The sequence below is a fragment of the Lycorma delicatula genome, chromosome 7, assembly GCF_047948215.1.
Source record: "Lycorma delicatula isolate Av1 chromosome 7, ASM4794821v1, whole genome shotgun sequence".
NCBI lineage: Eukaryota > Metazoa > Arthropoda > Insecta > Hemiptera > Fulgoridae > Lycorma > Lycorma delicatula.
In genome coordinates this window covers 82,505,697-82,529,206 of record NC_134461.1, presented here as the reverse complement: position 1 = coordinate 82,529,206, position 23,510 = coordinate 82,505,697, and the positions used below count along the sequence as shown (strand labels likewise).

Sequence of the window (23,510 nt, the reverse complement as noted above, 5' to 3'; positions counted from 1 at the left end):
AAATCTCAAAATTTGACGTTAGTAAAAATAACAAAAGGTTTTGTTATTTAATTACTAATAAAAGAAAAGTAACAAAAAGTTACGATATGGTAAAAGATGAAATAAGCTAGCCAATAAATAACAGTCTTAAAATGATTGGGAAAAACAGGTTCATGTAAAATTTAATTTTTATTTTGCCTTGGTTATTCCTGGCTATAATTTTATCTAATTAAATGGTAATTTATGATTTCTTCAATATGTATATTAAAAATGTTATTAAACGTTATTCTTGTAAAGGATGAAGAAATTAGCATTAAAGGAAGAAAAATAAACAGGAAGATTTGTAGATGATGAATTGGTGAAAATACAGAAATACAGGTTATACTCGGATGATAACAGAATAATACAGATGAAATACAGGATATTAAAAAAAAAAAAAAATAGAACACACATTTAGTCAAGCTTTCTTGACTAAATGTGTGTTGGAAGTTGTCCATTGTTTATGAGTGTACCTATTGATTGTTGCATTTATGGTTTACAGGCCAGGATGTGTTGTTTAATCAAAATGCAATAACAGAATGGTGAATTATTTTTAAAATGCAAGGATGTAAGATGATATCTGTATCAAAGAAGTTATAAATTAACTAGTAAAACTGTGAAGATATTTAGAAAGCTTGTGAACAGAAGATTGTAAGAATAAAAAGGAAATAAAAATCAGAACAACAATTGTTAAAGAGCATTTTGAAGAAAGAAATGTTTGTAATATAAGATAGAATTTAGTTATTTTCTAAAGTAATCTTTAGCAAATAATTACATATTAAATTTAATATTAATTAGAAACAAAACTATTCAAGAAAACAGTTAATATTTTTTATATTTTGTATTATTTTTTTTATATTCGCCTGTTTTGCAGAATAAACAAGCGAATATAAAAAAAATCTGCTAAAGAAAATAAATTGTTACTTCCAAACATTAATACAAATAAAGTACTGAGTATGATGTTTGTCCTGGCTATTAGCAGTACAGTTTATTAATACTTGTTGGCTATCTGTCGTCGTAAAATGTAACTAAAGTAGTAATTATGTTTAAACATTACTTTTTAAAGATTTTAATCAGAAATTATAATTATTTTTAATATTTAACCAATTTTTGTCGTAATTTATTATTTTTTTTTTAATTGTTAATTACCTTATTATTTAGATTTATTAATACGCTTCATTTTGAAACTTCTAAAATGTGAGATAGCTGTACTTCAGTTGAGATGCGATTTGGAAATTTTACAAGTAGTAATTATTGTATCTTACTAGTCAGTAGATATTTATTTATTTAATTTTATTGTCGTTTCAGGGACGATAATGGCTGTTTTTACACATAGCGAACTATTCCAGTGATCGTTACAGTTTTCAATTAAATCAATAGTTTTCACACTCGCGCTAATGTCTCCGTTTTCGGTTGCAAGCACGACAGATATTTTAACGTTGACCTTGTAGAAAGGTAAGCTCTCCTTGTTGGGTTAAGTTTAATGATGATAATAGAAATAGAATACTCCGATAAAAAATTGTTACAGCAAATAATTATAGTCTTATTAAATTTACTCATTTTAAAAGAAACATTTATTAAAAAACAAAAAAAAAAATTGAGCAGTAAAACAAGGCAAAAATCACTGAAACCGGTGGACACCAACTTATTTAAAATTTGTAATGTGAAAATACTCTTGTCGATGTCGGTACTGAGCCGTGTCGATAAATGTGAAATCAAGCCTGCCGTTATCGTGTCAATGTCGGTACTGTGCCTTGTCGGCGCAGTACCGACATTGACACAATAGTTGTTTGAACTTGTTGAAAGCAAACCGTTCTTTGATATATGAAAATTTATATAAACTCCAAATTACAAAACATAATGATATAATATATAAAAAAAGGTATACAATGCCATACGTTGTTATGTTATTATACGTTATTATTTTTGTTAATCTAGTTTTAAAATCTTTTATTTGGAGCAAGTTCTGTTATACACTTTAACAATATAAGTTCTATATGTCTACTTTGGGCTGTCTTTCAAAGTATGACTTAAAAGTTATACATAAAAATATATTAACATTTTATGCCATAAAATAATAACAGTCAATTTTTGTTATGCTCATTCATAAAGTGTTAATTCTGTACGTTGAGGAGCATCAATAATTTCTGATGTTTAAAATCTCACCCTCATTTATTAGCATCTCTGCATTTCCTCAATTCAATAAAATTATTCCATTATCATTTGTCACTTCATTTTCATTCATAATTAATTTATTGACCATAATAAAATCTTACAATTTTGTCAGACATTATTAGACTTCAGCAAACAAACAAAAATTACTATATTAATTTTACACAATACCTTAACATGGTTCACTAAATACAATACAAAAAAATACCATAACAAACACACACACACACACACACACACACACACACACACACACACACACACACACACACACCAATACAATAAATACTTAAACAATAATATTTTTTTATTTGACCTTAACTTATGTAGTTACATTGTTGTCAAGCATAAGTTACTGCATGACTTTACTTTCATAATCAGGATCAGAAAAAACAGTGAATGTTTAATTACAATACCTGCCCTCTCTCAAAATACTTATTAATTCCATTTTTATGAATTAAATATTCTTTTAGGGCCTTTTTAAATTTACTGCTTTTCAATTCTAGATTTGTGAGCAAACTGATCCATATGAATGTCATTCCTTCTTCTAGTATTACAGTTATGTATTTCATTGTTATAAGTATATTTCCCTTTAATTTTTATGCCCTGAATTACTTTGCAAATATATAAAGAATACAAGGTGAATAGTTTTTATTCACAGATTTCCCATATAACAATTAAAACTAAACAATTTAAACTAAAACTTACCCTTGTGCATTTTTTTGTAGAATAAGTAACCTTTCAATATGTGCATCAGCAGCACCTTCCAAATCTTGCTTCCATAAGCTAAATGTGAATATACTGTTCCAAAATAGAACATTTTTAAAATCTCAGTATTGCAAAAATTATTTAACTGTTTCAGTAAAAAAATATCTACTTAATTATGTTTTCAATAAAATGAATTGTGATCAAAATTTGACAAATCATTCTACAATTGTTCACACTCTTTAAATAATGTGTTTGGTGCATAATTGTGGTATAAATTTTAAACTAGCATGCAGTATTGAAAGTATTCTAGGTGCTTAGATGATCAGATAAGATGTCTAAATGTTTAAACTTTTTAAAGTTATTAGAATGCTGTCATTTGTTTTTTTTTTTACAATGCTTTTTCCCTCATTCCGTAAGACTCATTTAGAGTCTTTTCTTTCTGTTTACATTAGGTAGTATTAATGAGTGATTTAACTACTATTAAGGAGTATGTTAAAAATATATTCAAAGTATTAGTATGTTACATATTTTTTTCTCCTGTAAAAGTATATTTAGAAAATAGGGTACATCCTCTAGCAGTATGAGAGGTTACTCCTTACATAAATAATCTCCTCATAAATAATCATCTTCTCACCACCTAATACATGACCACAAGCTCCCCACACAGTATATTACCTGTCCATCACCTATTTACTATACAACTATTTTAAGAAATTAAAAAGGATGATAAAATTATGCAAAATTTTGCATGATTTTGTATGTAAATTCAATAAATATATAAATTTTAAAAAAACTAATTGACAAAATCAAAACAACATTTAAAAACATTGTGCATGAAAGTAAATGAAGTATAATTAGCATTTTCATGTAAACTTAAGGTATATTGAACTACACCAGAGTTTAGTACCGTATTTGCGTTAGACCATTATCCATCACTTCATTGCTGTGATATTGATCACAGTGCAGTACTAAATTTACAGCTTGTTGAATCTATAGAAGGCCTAAACACAAAAACTAATACCATTCAATTTACTGTATATAAATATATGATGCATTATTATTATTGTTACTCTTATTATTATTATTAATGTTTTATTTTTTTTAAATATTAGGGGCATTGATTGCTATGGCCATTAGCTCCTTCCACATGAAAAAGAAAAATTACTTTTCCCTCCCTGTTAAAAGCATGAGCGACATAGTCAGTATACTAGTTGCACTGTTAAATAGACTTTTTAAGAGATATTAAAAACCCCAAGAGAAACACAACATGACAAGGGTGTAAGGGCCTTTACCCTTAAAAAAACATGGAATACTGACATTTTAAGAACACTTCAAATACACATTAACTCTCAAACCATTTCTTACGAAATGTTGTTGATACTTAAAACTAAATTTATTGTCAAACAAAAGAGATTAAAACTCTTCTTTGATTAAGATTCTTCAAAATTCTTAAAAAATATCTTGGTTATTATTTATCTCAATCATTATTACCTAGGTTTTCCCTTAGGCCAACCTTTCTTCTTCTGTTTTTCCATCTTCCTGATGGCCTCGATGTCGAATTCTAAGGCATCTGAGGCTTTAGAGATGGAGTCTCAGATCTTCCACCATAAATTGTAGAGGGTCTCCTGCTGCTGGCATCAGATGACACCAGCTCACTGGTGCGGTCAGAAGTTCATCACAGTTGAGACTGGATGCACTCACTGCTAGAACATATGGGGCAGCCAAACTGCTCACCCCCTCACATAAAGGCCTTTGTGCTTTTGAAGGCTCCATTATTTTTACGTAAATCTTCCTTTTCCAAAATCATTATTTCTGGTTTTGCAGGTGCCTGAGTGGGGATTTTTTCAATTTGTACTCAGTCTTGTTCATTTTGGTTTCATTTTCCTTCGCCTTTTGCTTGGTTGAAGGTTGTGTAATAACCTTCGACCAGGCATTCCTTGGTTGTGTAACAATCTTTTCTGATGGGACATCTATTTCTTTCTTCATTGGCTTTCGATTACTTTCTCTAATTGGTCGACTCTTCAATTTATGATCAATGATACATTCAACCATATCGCTGTCGGCAGGATGGTGACTGCATTGCCAAGGGCATGGTTGTCCATGCAGCTGTGAGCTGTAGCGTCATCTTGACGATGGTAGTTTTTATGTTAAGAAGTAAATGTCACGCAAGACTCTACAATGAAGCTGAGTGGGAATAGAAGGTCTGTCTTCCTCTCCCTAGACCAGATTGGAGTCCGTAGTTGCAATTTAATTGAAGAGAGAATTGATCAAATTGAGATCACTAAGGGAACTAGGTCCAAATTTTGTTGTTGCGATCAGCATTTCTTGTGATGTGTATTATAATAACTAAAATAGACTTATATATTATGAGATATTTACAGTCGCTAGTAGCTTATTTAAAATGTAGAACTAAGCCGTGGGGCTTTGTGCTTCCATGATCTCGGTTAGCTAGTTCAGAGGGCAACAATGTAGGACAGTCAAGATGTCCGAAAGAAGCGTACAGTGAAGGTGAAGGTTGAGTCAGAAATTCACTGATGTAAATGTCTACCGAGGTATTTAAATCAGTGGCATCCCAACTGAGGCCTGGCTGATGACTGTAAGATGTAATCAGTTAGAGGGTCAAAAAGACGACCTCTGTTAAAACCCATCAGGGCTATGAACATGGGGGGGTGGTGTGGCGACCAGAAGCATCATGAGGTGGGTGTCTTCCCCTACGGGGGTTGGGCTGATGAGAACCCATTGTAAACGCGTACTTGAAAAGTACGGTCATTCATATAGCGGCCGAGTAATATTGATAGATTGCCACAAATGCCCCACTTGTGTAGTTGAATCATTATTCCATGACACCTGGTCAAATCAAAAGCCTTCTGTAAGTCAAAGAAGACTTGACACAATGTTTCCTTGTGATGTAGCAGTTCTATATAATATTCTCTAAATTTATCATTTAGTCAGTAGTTGAGTAGTACTATCGGAAACCTGCTTGATGAGATGATAAAAGATTTTCTATTCCAAAATCTAAAGATATTCTAGCTTTAAAATCCAAACTAGTCAATTATTTATCATTTTTTCAAACCCTTTTCCCCTAGCACATATCATAGAAAGAGGATGATAACTATTGAGATCTGCCAGATTTTTATTTTTTTTTGGAACTGAAACAGTGTGTGCTTTCTTCCACTGCCATGGGTACATCCCATCCTGCCATATCTGATTATATAGTTCTAACAATATACATTTTGCAGTGGTACTTAGCTGTCTGATCATGACGGAATGAATTTTGTCTAGACCAGAAGCTCCTCTGCCTGTTTTCTCCAACACTTTCACAAGTTCTTCTAATTTGAAAGGTACAGTATATGAATAATTCATTTTAGTTCTGAAATTTAGCAGACCCTTGAGTTCTGTTTTTTGCCTTCTAAAAAATTCATCATAGTTAGCCATTTTGCTGGCTTCTTCAAAATGATTGGCTAGTAACTTTGAAATTTCTTTTTTAGTATCTATAACTTCATCTTCATATGGCAGGCAAGTTATGAAAGTAAAGTTTGTTTGCCCACAAATAGCCTTCACTTTCTTCCAAATGTTTGATGCAGTCATGTTTCTGTTAATTGATGACACATATTTTTACCAGGATCATTTTATAGAATCTGTCATAAGTTTTTTTGCGTATGCCCTGTATTTTTTAAAGGCAGTTACATTTTACAGTGTTGGACCTTTCTAAAAACTGTTGTACACTTTTTTCTCTTTTTATAGCTTCACTTATTTTATCATTCCACCATGGATCGGATCACTTCTTGAGTTTTCCGGATGTTCAAGGAATATATCTTGATGCCGAGTCAAATATAACATTTGTTATTGTATCGACATTTGCTTTGATAACTTCAGTTGTTTCAGGGACTATCATATTAGCAATGAAGCTCGTTCAATCTGCCTTATGAAACAGCCATCTTTTGGAGATGGGATATAATTTTTTTGTAGCATCAGTTGTAATTTGCACCAGGAAATGGTCACGTCTGTGTAGATCTTCTAAAACTTTGGAAGTGTACTTTGGTGCTACTGATACACTTAACAAATGCTAAATCTATACAGGACGTATATCCACCTCTGGCATGAAAAAATTCCTGAATCGTCATTTAAAATAATAAAATCAGAATTAAATAGGAGCTTTTCCAATTCTCTTCCCCGAAACCTACTCGATCCGACCCCCAAATAGGATTATGTGCATTAAAGTTACCCACTAGTAGTATGGGTGGGGGAAGCTGAGCAGTTAATTGTTATGTCATTCTCTTAACAATCAAAATTGCAGCAAATATATGCTGCAGATAGTGATCTGCAGAAGACGCTTCTTTCTGATTGTGACCGCTTGCAGATTTGTGTTTATTTCAACCGCTTCGGTGGTAGCTCTAGTCGACGTTAATAGGGTTACTCCACTTCTAACTCTTACATTTGGCGGTTAATCTCACCGACAAATATTGTATCTTCTTAAATGACTTTTTTCTGATCTGATATTGAACATTATTTCGAAATCCTGATCTGGTATTTGGCAACGCCTTCTCTCTGTAACATGATATGAGATTAATATTTGTATTAGATTTACCAAACTTAACATCTTTTTTCCTACTTCCTTTGCCAGCCTTGACATGGCAATTCCCAAGTTCAACATTCTTAGGTTTCAATGTTCTATTATTACTAACTTTAATATTACCTTGGGTGCTTTTGTTCTTATTTTTCCTATTTACTACAACAGCCCAAGAAGATGATAAATTTTCATTCCAGTTTTTTCTGAAATTTCATCAGAAGTTTTGTTTGGTGAAGGAAAGTTTCATTACCATTAATAACGTTGGTGTCATCAATTGAAATCTCATGGTTCATACCAATATTCAAGTCAGCAAGGTTAGAATTACAAGACTTAGAATTAATCTTATCTCTATTTTTCAAGGCAGGCCAGATTTTTGTTCTGTTTGAAGAATACGATTTTAAATGTTTACTAGAAATATCAGTGGCACAGTTACTAAAGGTGTTAGCTGAGGCACCAGCAAGTATGGGCAATCTAGGCAAAGATCCCTTAACAGTGATGATTAATTCAGCAATAACATTCTTCAAATCTGAATTTTCCTTTTAAAGGGACTGGATTTTAGATTTAACTTGTGATACTTCACATGCAGAGTATTTATAATCTCAATTACAGCATCCTGCAATGATGATCGGATTGTGCACAGAACAGAAGAGACTTGATTAAATGTACTTTGGTCAACATTAACAGTAGAATACTAGGGCTCAACGTTATCTACTCGACCATTATGATCATCTTCTTCAGTTGACACTGATAAACAAGCCTTGGTGAGAGATGTGACAGGTGTATTGTCATTATGTTTTCTTCATCAAACAATTTTAACATTTATGCTTTAACATTTATTGCTTTCATAATAGATAAGATACTTTTCATCAGAAATCTTCTGGCACAAAAGGTGGAATCAGCATTTGCAGTAGGTACATCATAGATACTTAGCTTGCAGAAAAAGACTTCGCTGCAGAAGGTACACACACACATCTTTGCTACCTGTCATTGCTACCTGTCATAATTTAATTTTAACATGACTATGGTAACCTATTTAATTTCAACTTTATCAACTTTAATCATTGAGTATTCAATTTTATAATAAATATTACTGAGATTATAACAAATAATAATTAGTTATGTATTAGGAAACATAAAATTTATTTTAAAACTAATGTTATTATTATTATTATTTTTTGTTTCATAACTATCATAGTGGAGTGATAGCATTTCTGTATTTCATCCAAAAGGTTTAGGGTTCAAATCCTGGTCAGGCTTGATATTTTTCATATCTATAAAATTTATCTCTCATTAATAATATGCCACGGTTGGACTGTAGTTTCTAAAATAAATAAACTATTATTATTTATAACTTATTTATTTGTTTTTTTATGGTAATCTGTATAAAATATTTTATGAATGATGTACTTTTTTACACACATTTTACTAAGATTATTAATTATTCATTTATTATTTGTTACTGTTTTGACCTCTCGTGTTATAAATCAATACTTTGCAGTAGTAACCTAACAACCAAATGTTTCTTTTCAGCTACCTTGGTTTTACATTTACCATTAGTACGCAGTACTGCTACTTTAATGAGCATGCTCAGTTTCAATGTACATGGACACAATACACATCTGTATATTTTTACACAACAATTTTCACATAACATTCCTAAAATCTATTTTTTTTATTTGCTGTACTTATCTGTTATTGAAAAATACATCCATATTTCTTTTCTTCATCTTCTTAATAATTTTTTCTATATTTCTAAATGTTAAAAATATGGAAAATTTCCAAGAATATTTTAATAAAGAATTAAACTGTATTAATGTTATACATGAAGTAAGTAGTTACTACAATTAATACTACCTAATTATTTTTTTTTTGTTTTGTGCACATGAGTTTACAATAGTTCAGTATTAGAGCACTTGTCTTATGTTTAAGATGGTTTTTTTTAACCTCCAAGACCAGAGGATGAGATGAATGATTTGTAGCATGTATGAAAATGCCATGCCTGATCGGGATTTGAACCAGGGACCTCCTGATGAAAGGCCAAGACGCTACCACTCGCGCTACAGAGGCCGGCATGTTTAAGATATTACTTTTTAATCTAACATTAAAGTCATTTGGGACTGACACTTGTCCTATCATCATCTTGTGTATTATTAGCTATAAAAAGAACTAGCTCTGCTTTACTTATTTCTATATTTTCCATGATGTAAGAATTTTTGGTTCAGTTGTTAACTTATTACCTTTTGTGAGATGTAAATTAATTTTTTAGTCATGCTAGTTTTCAATTATTGCATCAGAAGATATTTGGGTGCGAGTATATAAGTAAAGCTTAATTATGAATAATCTTAATATCTACCTTTATCTGTACTTTCTAGAATTAACTGCTTGCATGCCCTATAAATTTTCTTATAAAGCAATCATTATTAAATTTTCAATATGGTATTATCTCTTTATATTTCAACTGAGTTTGAAAATTAGCTAGTCACCAGAACTTACTGGTTTAATTATATGAAATTGTGTAAATATACTTACGAAGTTAAATTTTTAATAAAGTATTGTTATATTACAGTTTCTCATCCACTATGAGTTTACATCTACCATTCCAGTATTTATTGATGAAGCAAGAATGCTGGGATTTCCAGTTGAATTTAATCATAATCTTAATAATGATGATGGTGATGACAAAATGAGTGTAAAAAGTAATGTAAAACATGATAATATTATATTACCACTACCCCATATTAAAAGAGATGATATAACAAAAATAATTACAAGTTTTGAATCAAAGAATTATAAATTATTTTTTGAGGTAAGTATTTTTTTGATTTCATTATACTACTTCATAGTAAATTATGACAAATTATTATTAAGTGGTGAATATTAAATTATTGGCATATAAAATTCAATTATTTTTCAACAATTATATTGTAAAAAGTGTATAAAGAAATAGCACTTATAAATCTTGAATTGGAGAGTAAAAACAACTGAGTTCAGTACTACTGTACAAAAACCCACCAGGTTGGTCTAGCGGTTAACGCGTCTGCCCAGATCAGCTGATTTGGAAGTCGAGAGTTACAGCGTTCAAGTCCTAGTAAAGCCAGTTATTTTTACACGGATTTGAATACTAGATCGTGGATACCGGTGTTCTTTGGTGGTTGGGTTTCAATTAACCACACATCTCAGGAATGGTCGAACTGAGAATGTACAAGACTACACTTCATTTACACTCATACATATCATCCTCATTCATCCTCTGAAGAATTATCTAAACGGTAGTTACCGGAGGCTAAACAGGAAAAAGAAAGGAAAAGTACTACTGTACAAATAGAAGAAGAAATAAAACAATAAAAAAAATCAAATATGATAAATTGTAATTACAAAATTCTTCTTATTTTTATATCTATAACAACCAGTAAATGGTACTGTATCATTTATTTTTTTAAATTGTCCAGAAAAAAATTTATTCAATAATCCATATAAAATTGTATATATAGGTTTTTTGTTTGCTTAGACTTAAAAAAACAAGTAGATTTTAATCTGTTTGTAAAGTCATAAAATTCAATGATAATTTTCTATTTTGTAGGGGAATATTCTTTTGATGGTCTGTTTAAGTTTCTTCTAGATAATTTAAGATATAGATTTTTAAAATAAAGAATTATTTCTTTACCGTATTAATATGTTTAATTAGAAATTAATTAATATGTTAATGTATTAATATGTTTAATGTAATTTTAATATGTTTATTAGATTTTTGTCATTATTACTACTGTATTAGATTGTTTAAGAACAATGATTAGAATGATAAATGATATTTTTCTGATGTTCAAAATATACTTGAAGGAGATTTTAAAAAAATTAGTTGAAAACTGAAATGAAAATAATAATAAATCATTCCAGAGAACTTTAGTTCACCCTAGATAGCAAGCAGCCTTTGTACATTGTTTCTCCATATTGCTTTACTAATTTTTGCACAATGCATGATTTTTGTCTCTATGTATCTTCTGAATGGATTTTTTCATATAGGCAGTACTTTTGTAAACTTTCTGATTTAAAGTAAAAATTTTAAGAATAATTTTTTTTTTTGTACATTGTTAAGCATGTTTTATTAAGATTTTAGGTAGATTTCATAAGAAAGCTACCTATTGTAATTGGTACCATGTTTCGACTTCCGGAAAATTTTGACATCTTCGTGTTTCACAACCCCCAGATCCCAAAACCACCATCAGCTCAAAGTTTATATATATATTTATATATATATCTACTATCTATATATATATAATACATATTTCACTTTCTTGTGGACACGATAACTGCTGTAAAAAAGCGCCAATTGCTTTCAAATTGTTCCTTAAAAATAACTCGTTCGAAAATCTCAGTCGAGTTTGTTAACGGCCAAAATCACACCATGGGAATGGAAATGAAGGGGGCTTTTTAGAAAAAACAAAATATAACTATAACTACAAAATCAACTATAACACTATAACTTTCTTATTAAGTAAAATATCAAATTTGTTTAAAGTTCCTACTATTCTTTGGATAAGGGCCTAAAACTTATAACAGAAAGGTTTTTTTATATCACCAACCATTGGCTCAGAGGGTTGAAAAAATGGGGGTTTTGAAGACAAAACCATCATTCCTCCTTAATAGGCACAATGTCAAATCAGTTTAAAATGGTTGTTAGTCTTCTAAACATTGCCTAAAACCTTTGTCTGAAACAATTTTTCATATGACCAACCCTCACAGCAAGGGATGACCAAAACTTTGCTGGAATTGTAAGACGAAGGAATTGTTGTATGCTAAATAAGTGAAACTTTTTTCACATGCAACCATTGTCGTATTGAGTAAATTTGAAGTTTTCTTAATTTTAAGGTGGAAATCTTTTTTTTCTCCCACTTAGCATCAGTGAAATCTACCACTGCCTTCCAGCATGTCAAAAAGGATTTTTTTAAGTTTATTCTATTACAGAATAATGGTTTTATTATTCATTTATTTAAAAGAATAACAACTTGAACTTTATGAAGGATGGGACTAAAACCTTTTTAGAAATTTTCTGTACTTCTTATATTTCAGTATTATTTTCTTCTTTCATGTTCTTTGTATTTTTATATTTTCTGCATTTACTTATCAATTTTATTATGGTTCTCATTATCCATGGTTTTCTACCTGTCTTCTCTCCTGTCTATTATTTTCTATTTTAATTTTACCTATACATTTTCTACTTAAATTTTTGTCATAATTACATATACGTCAGAATTTATAAAACCTTATGAACCTCACATTTACTACAAGGTGTAATCTTCTGATTAGTCTTGACCTTCCAGTTTATATACAAATTTCTTATCTTGTTTTTTAAAGATTGATTAATGCACGTATAAAATATTTAAGCATTGATGACATCTCTATGAAAATAATAGTTTGATTGCATTAGGCTTAATATGATATGAAATTTTTAAGAACAAATATTCCTGATTAATATATGAGGTCTATAAATAAAGTAATGAGACTGGTTCAGAAAAACTTTATATTTAAAATCCAATAATACATGGACTCTATCCCCTTCAAAATAGTTCCCTTGGGAAGCCATGCAATGCTTCCTTTGGTTTTCTGATTCTTCATAGCAGTGTTGGAACTCAGAAACCAGAGTATCCATCAGATGAATGGTTACATTTTTTTTTTATGTTTTCTACTGTTCCAAACTGGTGTCCTATGAGATGCATTTTTAAAGTCAGGGACAGGAAAATTCGCAGTGACTCAAGTCAGTTGAATAAGGTGGTTGAGTAACTACAGTAATGTTTTTCTTTGCCAAAAACTCATTAATTGAGAGTCCAGTGTGACAAGGTGCATTGTCATGATGGAGCATCCAGTTGTCTTTGATGGCTGGTCTCACTCAGGCAACTCTTTTCCACATTCTTTCAAGAATTTATCAGTAAACATACCGATAAATTCTGTCATAGGCAAAACCTCCTTATGGACAATGCTATTACTATTGAAGAAACAAATTAGCATGGTTTTGATTTGATCCATGATGCTGCATCATGACAATGCACCTTGTCATACTGCAATCTCAATTAATAAGTTTTTGGGAAAGAAAAACACTCCTGTAGTTCCTCAACCTCCTTATTCACCTGACTTGAGTCCCTACGACTATTTTACTGTTCCCAACTTTAAAAAAAACACCTCTAAAGACACCATTTTGGAACAGTAGAAAACATAAAATAAAATGTAACCGATCATCTGAAGGATATTCTGGTTTCTGAGTTCTAACACTGCTATGAAGAGTGGGAAAACTGTTTGAAGCATTGTGTCGCTTCCCAAGGGAACTATTTCAAAGGTGATAAAGAGTCCATGTATAATTGGATTGTAAAAAAAAAATTTTTCAAACCAGTCTCATTACTTTATTTACAGACCTCGTTCATAAAACCTGTGAGAGCTTTTTTTATATGTGATTTATTTTTTGTGCTGTTAATTATTTTTTTCAGCCCATTTTTTTTTTAACTCTAAACTCCCATGTATGGCACACACCTCTGATTTTACTTCATTGACTAGAAAAAGTGGTTCATACATTGCAAGGGTACATATTACATAGGAATATACAGATTTGCATAGATAATTTTGCATATGAATCTATCGATCTACACAACTATAAATAGAAAAATTATTTATTAATAAGCTTTAATATACAGCCACATAAAAATACAATGTATTATAACAAAATTACAATTTTTCTATAAGGTAAAATGTTTTTGCTTTTATAATTTAAGGCATTCTTTTTGCTTTATAGAGTGTATCAAGTAAAATATTAATTTATAATTTATTAAAAAATAAATAATAATAATAATAATATAAACTATTATTCTAGTAATGACAGACATTTTTATTTAATTATTGTTTATGTGTGATTTTCTTTTCTAGTTGTGGCAAACCCTTATACCAAGTAGTGTTAAAGAATCAAATGTATACAGAGAATTAACATTTTATTTATATGTTTATTTTGCTACATTACCATTTAGACAATCAGAAAATAATAATGAGACTAATAATAGAAGTACATATATAAATCATGATCAAACTGATAAAAATGTTAATAAAGAAAACCATAATGATAAAAATGATAGTATTGTTGTAAATATTAAAAGTAACAATAATGATAAAAGTAATAAAGAAGAAAATAATGAATATGTAATGAAGAAAAAAAATGATAAAATGATTAAAATTGAAAATAATTTATTAAATAATAATAATAATAATAATAATAATAACAGTAGTAATGTAAAGGAAATTGTAGAAATGACTGATAAAGAAAAAAATATAGAAGAAATAATAGAAAAACATTTAATTACTGTGGAAAAAGAAAATAGTATTAATAAAATAACGGTAAAAGATAAAAGTGATAATGTAATAACAGAAGAAGACATTGATGAAGATATTGATAATAAAATGAAAAAGATTGATAATGATGAAAATGATAATGATAATGATATACCGATATTAAAAATTATCAATAGAAAAAAGAATAGCGATGGATTTGATGAAGATTCTTTAAATATAAGTATGAAGGATGAAACTAATCAAAACTCAGAAGAGGAATTAGAAGATTATGATGGTAATGATAGATCAAAAGAAGATCTGAAATATAACGATGATAAGAATAGTAAAAATGATGAAGTAATAGATCTAAATAATTTGAATGATAAGAATATTAAAGAAAATGGCAAACAGTTAATAACTATGGATCATGAAAATGAAAAAGAAAAACAAAATCAAACAGAATTAAATGTCATTAGTGATGAAATCATTCATTCAGAAAATGAAGTAATTGTGAACAATGATGATGATAATAATAACATCGATAATGGTGAAAATGAAAAAGACTCTAATGAAACTGCTATGGATGTTCTTAAAAAATTTTTAACTACAAAAGGTCCAGAATTTAGTTCAGAGCCTGATTTTTTACCATATTTTGCTTTACCATTTATTAGTAATCCTAGAACTCATCCATCTTTTATGGAAATTTTTAAGGTAAGATGATTTTTTGTTTTGTTTTATTATAATTAAATTCACTCAGTGTCTACAGAGTCATCAGAGTTAATATATTTGAATATCTTCTGAAAATTCACAAATAGTTATGATATTTAATTGTTTGAATAAAATAAAATGTACACATTTACATTCTACTGTCCATAATGAACTGTTTTTATAAAATATATAGAACAGTTTTAAAGTTAATTTCAATTATCACCTCCTTCAGAGATTCTGGAGAAAATCAATTAAATTGATGGGTTTTAATTTAAAAACTTCTACAAAAATGTTTGCTGTTTATTAAAATTTGATATACCATAAAATTATAAACTGGGAAAAATATTCCTTTGTATATTTAAGATCTATTTAAAAACTTTATGAAAAGATTCAGTTCTCTCCTTTAATTAAATCAAAAATTTTACTCCATAAATTTTACTAATTTACTTGATAGTATATATTAATAGCTTTTGGAACAGCAGTAGATTTTCACCATTTCTTAAAAAAAAAAACTATTTGATTTTAAAAAATACACTGGATTGTAAATGTATTTCAATCTTATCTAGCTTATTTATTTTTGAATGAGATGAATTTCAGCTGCAGCTTTGCAAATCAAACATTAGCATTATTTCATTTAAATGATCTCTAACCTACTCTGTTAATATAAACAGTTTTTTTATTGATTTAAAAAAAAATATAATAACTTCTTTATACAAAAACTAAAACCAGTTAATATGTATAATCTACTTTAAAACTTCTGTCATTAAAAACTATAACTTGTTCATTAGATTACTTCTTGATGCATATCTATATTTAGGGTTGCTTTAATGGGATCAACTACATTTTTGTTAAAATTAAATTTCTGTTGGAATGTTCAACAGAAAACAAATGTTCTGTTAATTTTTTGTTGAAAAATTAAATTTTTTATAAAGTATACTTTTTCAACATTTATTTCTTAATTTTCTTAAAAATTTCCATTTATTACTTAAATATAAGTTATCAAAAGTAGCGTTGTACTGTACTTAATATCAAATGTGAAGGAGAGCAGCATTTGAAAGAAATTTATAAATTGAATGAATATTAGATACATTAATATGGAAGAAACAATTAAACCACATCCCATTGATTGCATTAAACACAATTATTTTCTATAATAAGAATAGTTAATCAGACAGAGCATAAAAAAGAATTTTATATTAGATATAATACGGCACATTTAATTTAGAAATTTCACTTCTAACGTAATTTATGATTAGAAGTTAAAACTGAAGATCATCTAACAACCAAAAGATGTTTGTCAATTGATGAGTTCTCTTTTATTATACTATTAAAATTAGGTGATTCGTTTATTAATACTGATTTATTTAATAGAAAATATTTAGTTATCTTTTTTATAGGAATCTTGGGCATCAAATATGGAACAAAGGTTGATAGATTTTATACAGCAATATAGTTATGGTAATACAGTTACACCCAGTTTAATGAGATTATATCCAAATAATAAGACTAATAGTAAAACTAATGAAGAAAATAATATTAGTATTAATAAAAATGATGAAAAACCGACAAAAAAAGTATTACAAAAACGAAGTACAACTCCAGTTAAAATTGTTAGTTCACCTCAGGCACAAGATAATACTGATAGTAATAGACGTTATAAAAATATTAAATGGAAATTTCAAAAACTTCATAGAGATCATCAGAATTTGATTGGTCAGTATTGTAATTAAACTTATTTAAAACTACTACTATTTCACTGCATTTGTGTGTTTAAATGACTTTAATTTGATATTTAAATTGTACTAAAAATATATCATATTCAGTGAGAAAACGCATAATTAATTCAAGGACATGAGAATACTGTCTCAGTGTATCATCATTTGCTTACATTATTTTGTTCATATAACAAGTTGACAATTTATAATTTTGAATAATTAATTTAAAAAAAAGAAATGCAGATAGTTTCAATAGACTGTAAAAAAAAATTTGAATTCTAGCAAAAGAATGATTCCATGTAGTCACTTCAGATGTGATTCCATGTAGTCTCAAGTAGCCAAGAATAAAAAGAATTTCATACAGTTTTTTTTTACTTTCCAGGTGATATAGATAGAATAACTGAATTGAAGGGAAAGTATGGTGATCATGTCAAAAATGGAGTATCAGTTTTTTTCCATGTCATTACATTTTAGGGTTCGACTAGTTTACCTAACTAAAAAAATGTATGTGTGTTTCACTCCTTTTGGCCTTAGATTTACCAAACCGATTTTCAATCATTTTCAAATATTTCTATATATGGGGTATTGATCATATTAATATTTTTAAAAATTCATTCAGGAGGTACAATGAAAAAACCAATTTCAGTTTTTTTCTGAAGCATTTTAGAAAAAAAAATTCATTAAAGCAAATTTATTATTACTTAATTACTAATTCATTATTTATTTATTACTTACAATGTATACATAAATAATCCAAAAATTGTTTTTTATAAAATCAACCTTCATTCTTAAAATTGAATTATATGTTTTTTTGTTATTCTATTTTATCTCCCTTCAGTTTAAATATTTTTCAAACATTTTTCGAAATTTTATATTTCATATACAGAACTATCATGAAATGTCTACAATTTTTTTTAAAATTATAACCCTAGACCTAAAATGATTTAGAGAAAATTTAACTTAAGCAAATTTTTTAAGCTTAACCTATACATGAATATTTTTAGAAAAATCTTTCTTAGAATTTGTTTCCTACCTCTAAACAATATATATTCTGTTTTTTGGTTTTTTATTTTTAATCTCACTATTTTAATATTAATTATTAATGGCCAAAAAAGTCAAGCAATACTTTGCCATTTTTTTTGGTACTGAATAATTTTACCTATGTAGTTTAAGTCTTCACTCCCTTTCCTTTTGTGTCGATCTTTTACTCTCACAATATTTAATATATCTTCATTTCTCTGATTCACATATTTTACTATTTATCTTTCCTTACAATTTTTTTTAATCTTCTACACTGAATTAACTAATTTCAAATATCTAAAGTTATGGCTGACCAACCTTGAATTCGTTTTAAAAATTCTGCGCAAACCTTTTTCCCTATCACAATATTTAGCTTAACATTTCTTTTTTCATACTTATTTTAATGTTGAATAATTTTCATTTTTATCCTGCAAAACACATTTTAAAAGATAATAATTAATACTCTTTCTTTTTCTCTCATACTGTGTTTTACACAATTATCTTAACATTTTTGTTTTATGTTTATTCTTAAATTTGATAATTACAGAATTCTTCTGTAAAAAAGCTTCCTTTGTCTTAGTCTATTTATTAAATGCTCCTTGTTTTATCCACCTTTGTAATTTTACTACATAAATCAAAGTACAAAATTACTGTCCTTTTTTGCATTATACTTCAATCTATGAAAATGTCATCAAAAAACCACTTCTCACATTACTTTATATAGTATGGAGATTTTTATGTTTGTTATATACTTCCCAGCAAAATTTTTGTCGAATATTTAATTTATCTACACCACTTCAGTTGTAACAAATTTTATAAACAAATAAAAAATTATTGTACTTTGATTTATTATGTTATGTCTTAACAATTATTCCCTTTCTGCCACTTTCCAATTTCTTTCCATAATTTTTAATATATCAGATGTGATTTAATAACATTTATTAATACAAATAAGAGATAATAAAAATGATATCTTCTTTTTCCCTTCCACTTATTTAAATAAGTGTTATTTAATTAAAATACTTTGAGACCTTTTGAACCATAAGGTTTATCATTAAAGTAAAACCATTTAATAATATTTCACAACGTAACATATAAGACTGTGCATACTGTTGAAGTTATTATAATTATTCTTAATCATAATTAAAGCTTTAATTCATCATAGGTAGCAGCAATAACCAAATAAATTCCATTTAAAAAACTTAATATTGATCATTTAATATTTGTTTGACATTTTCATGTGATTTGTAATTAATTTAGTACACTTATATAGAATAACAATATCTTTCTTTAGCATTCAAAATCTGGCTTAGTTTTTCCACAAGTTTGAAAATTGAAAACAAATCAGATAACTGTACATATCTTCATAATTTTGGAAAATTTTTTAATTATATAGCAGTTACACCAAAAAGTAGTTTATTACAACTTTAGTTGTATTTGAGTACTTCAGAAAAATATTATGAAAAATAAAGTTTTATTTGTTGAACAAAATGATGACACATTAAAGTTGTTAAAAATGATAAATAACTCACCTTTAGATTAATGGAGCTACTCTTCCAAAGAGGTTAATTAAAAATAGTTCTAATAATTTGAAAATTTGAAAGTGATAAATTTATAATTTCATTGTTTTCACCAAATTATTAAGAGTTAATTTAGAGTTAATTAAGAGTTTTCAATAAATCATGTAGCAATAAAATAAAATTAAACTAATTTAACAGGAAAAAAGATTAAAAACTTTTCATTGGAATAAATAAATAAACTAATTTTATTCAATAATTGATAGATATTTTAATTCTTAGTTATTGTTGCATACTGAAGAACCTTTTAAAGTTTGAAAACAGTTTCAAAGTGAAAAAATCTTGTTCACTTTTGAAGACAAAAAAGAATCATTTACTGAATTACTTTTTTTAATGAACATGAATTATCATCTGTTTTACATGTCTTAAGAGCAAAATAACAGTAAACTTATTTAAAATTTTTGTTTTCTGCATTTTTAACATGAGTTTCTCTCAAAGCAATGTTACAATGGAATTACCAAACTGGTGTTTTTGATAGGCTGATAAAGGAGTAAGTAGTTAGTTGATAACTCTCTTTACCAGGTTGTCCAGGGCTCCCACTTTCTATCTGCTTAGTTTGTACAAACACATAACTAGTGGCAAATAGGAATAAAGCCAGACCTCTTATCCCTCCTAATAATGTAAATGTAGGTATAAATATAATATATAAGGTTTCAATTGTAAGACAAGTTAGGCTTAAGATACTTTTTATTAATAAAGAACAGGCCATTCCATATACAAACAGTTCAGAACTTGTTTATTTGGTTGGAATAAGTAAAGGATTAAACTCCTTCAAGCACATTGTAACCAATTTACTGTTTAAATTAAATCTGTATTTGTTTATTTTATATTTTTTATTAATTAGTTATTTTCATCTTGTATTAATTTTACTTTATGTTGCATCATAAAAAATCTCTTTTAATTATTACGGTTTGATTGGTTTACAAAACTTAACTTTTATTTATTTTTAAAGTGTTAAATTATTTCATCCGTTTTATATATTTCAGTTTGAGATTACAAAAACAATTTGTGTGTGTGTTAGGATTATTAAGAAAAGAATTAGATGTGGAAGTAATGCATTAAATTGCTGTCAGTATTATTATCCATCAAATGATTTCCTGGCACAATAATGTATTTTATTTCTTTTAAACTTATTTCTTTAACTTCTTTTTTTAATTAATTAAATTTCATGGTAATTTATGTTATTTCTTTGTAGTGATTTATCATTGTTTAATATATAATATAAATTAGTTAATTTTTGTTCAATATATTTGTTTATTTTAGGTGTTGCAGCAGAATTGACTGCTGCCCTTGAAAATTCAGTTAGAGGTCAAGCTGTTGATATAAAAGCTACATTAAATAATTGCGTTAAAATTTTCCCAGAATTGTTCAGTAAAACGAGATTAAATACTGGTGAAGACAATGTTAAGGTAAAGTAATTAAATTAGTTTGAAATCATGTATTTATATGGTGACATAAATTTGTATTTTTTTACCTTAACCAAATTAGTTATATTTGTTTAAATTAATAAACTACTACATTTTCAACTATGAGGATTGTCCTGCATCAGCTTTATAACTAGCATTGTCCCTAAGGGTGGTATAAGATGGGATTTTAAAACTGTAGATCCTAAAATATCATGGATTTCTGTTGAGCAAAATAGAAGACATTTTATGAATTTTTGAAGTGTCTTGAATTATAAAACAAAGTTCATAAAAAAAACACAGATTTTAAAGTTTTTTTATTTCATTTGAAACAAGCCCTATTGTTTATTATTACCATTTATCTTTTATAATTGTAGTGCAAAAGCTTATAAGTTTCTTTGTGTAATTGAATACACAAACTTTGCTTTATATTCTTCTTCTTCATCCCACAAGGTTTAGGCTAAAAAGTCTGTTGTGACATTCATCTTTTCCTCAGTTGGCCTAGATTTCTTCTCCTTGTTGACTTGTAATGCCAGGCACATAAAGTAAGTCTAAGGCTTGGCATATGAAAAAGGTGTTCAGTCCAATTCCTGCATTACCTTCTTAGAAATCATTAACCGGTTCAATTTGCAGTTCCTTTCTTATATTCTCTCTTCTAATTCAGTCTATTTTGGAACAATTTTTTCCTGATCATAAAAATCTCATTTCAGCTGACTGAATACATGATTCCTCTTTTGAAAGTGATACCAAGTCTCACTTCCATTGTCAATGTAGGCACAGCCATTATTCTATAAAAATGCAATAGACTCAATTGCTGTGCTGTAATACCTTCATTGCTCTGTTTGTCAGTGTCCTTCTGATGTTTCTACATATTACGCAACCTTCTAATTTTTTTAGTTTACTATTCTTCACAAAATTTTATCTAATCTCTGATGTACCTTGAAGTTCTTTGTTTATATAATATTTGACATTTTGATCTTGTTATTTATCATTATTTTTGTTATTAAAATAGAATTTATTAATTTTACAGAAAGATGTCAGGGTGCCATATCCACAGGAAGAAATGCCATGCTATCATTTGGATGTACAAAAAATTAAACAACATTTAGCGACTGGAAGCATTAAAGCAAAACTTTTATTGCTACAAGCAGTTAGATGGGTATGTTGTAAATTTATCTGAATATAAAATTGTTGAAATGAAGTTAAGTCATTATAACTGTTGTAAGATTCATGGTTTTTAGTTCATCTAATTGTACTACTAAAATAAGTTTTTTTTTCTGTTATTTTAATTAAATTTTGTTCCATCACTATATAGTATATAATTTCATAGCATTAGAAATAATTTACTTTGCATTCCTTTATTCAATTAATTTCTGTTTAATATGTAATATTTGTTATAAATTTCATCCTACTGGATTTTCCTAAAAACAAAGGAACTATAGACATGTTAAAATTTTGATCAACTTCAAAACATACTCAGACTCACAATCCTATCTTTTGTTGAACATCTTTTCTTTATGTTTTTGTATGTTCTTTTCTTCTCAACTTAAGTTCAATCATTGGACCAATTTTTATTCTTCTTTTATTTAATAAAGAAAGGTATTCTAATTGTTTCATTGTAAATTTATCCCAGATAAGTTAAGTGGAAGATTTTTTTTAACAGAAAATAACACTGACCCAATTTGAAGGAATTTTTCTTTTTTTTTCATTATTATTGCTTAATATTGGATTTTTATAGCATATGTTGATGTATATCCTGATGTCATTCTGATATTAGGAAATTATTCAGAAAACTTATAATAAAAAGCAGTATAAATTTTTGCATTCCAGAGAACCATACACCACATTTGCTACCATTTTAAGCAAAGGTGAGAAATATTTTTTTCATATTTTATAGGCCTATCATATTTTAAGTATAATTAGGGCTAAAAAATGTAAAGTAAAATATTTAAAAAAAAATAGACCAACTTTTAAATAATTGTACTAAAAAGAATATTAATATTGCTTTATATGTGTTAACTTGAAGTCAGCCCCAAATTAAGAATTAATAAGTTCCTGGTAGTTTTTATTATTTTAACAGACTTCCAAATGTTGGAACTTAAAAAAAATTTAAAAGTATAATATTTTAATTTTATTATAATTTTTTGACAGTTTTTTATTTATTTTTTTTAATTGTTTGTAACATTGCATATACAATTAATTATGTTGTACTATTTTCTTATTGTGCTAGTTTTGTTCAGATCTTTTTTCTTTATTACTTCTAATTTTAAAAAACTGGAAAATAATAAAAATATTCAAAAACCATTCAAAAATG

General features: G+C 27.9%; 1 protein-coding gene across 2 annotated transcripts in view; it reads left to right on the top strand.

Moving 5' to 3' along the window:
• The first annotated feature begins 1,318 nt into the window (after positions 1-1,318).
• The window catches only part of LOC142327754 (lisH domain-containing protein ARMC9-like), a 33,879-nt gene continuing 11,687 nt past the window's right edge, over positions 1,319-23,510 (top strand). The window contains exons 1-6 of one of the 2 annotated variants that reach the window (XM_075371061.1): positions 1,319-1,473; positions 10,035-10,274; positions 14,378-15,484; positions 16,879-17,194; positions 21,057-21,202; positions 22,227-22,355. In XM_075371061.1, coding sequence (XP_075227176.1) covers positions 10,092-10,274; positions 14,378-15,484; positions 16,879-17,194; positions 21,057-21,202; positions 22,227-22,355 — 1,881 coding nt within the window. In that variant the 5' untranslated portion in view covers positions 1,319-1,473; positions 10,035-10,091. Of the gene's footprint in view, positions 1,474-1,792; positions 1,901-10,034; positions 10,275-14,377; positions 15,485-16,878; positions 17,195-21,056; positions 21,203-22,226; positions 22,356-23,510 lie in introns of those variants that run through there. The other variant, XM_075371062.1, reaches the window with a different exon arrangement.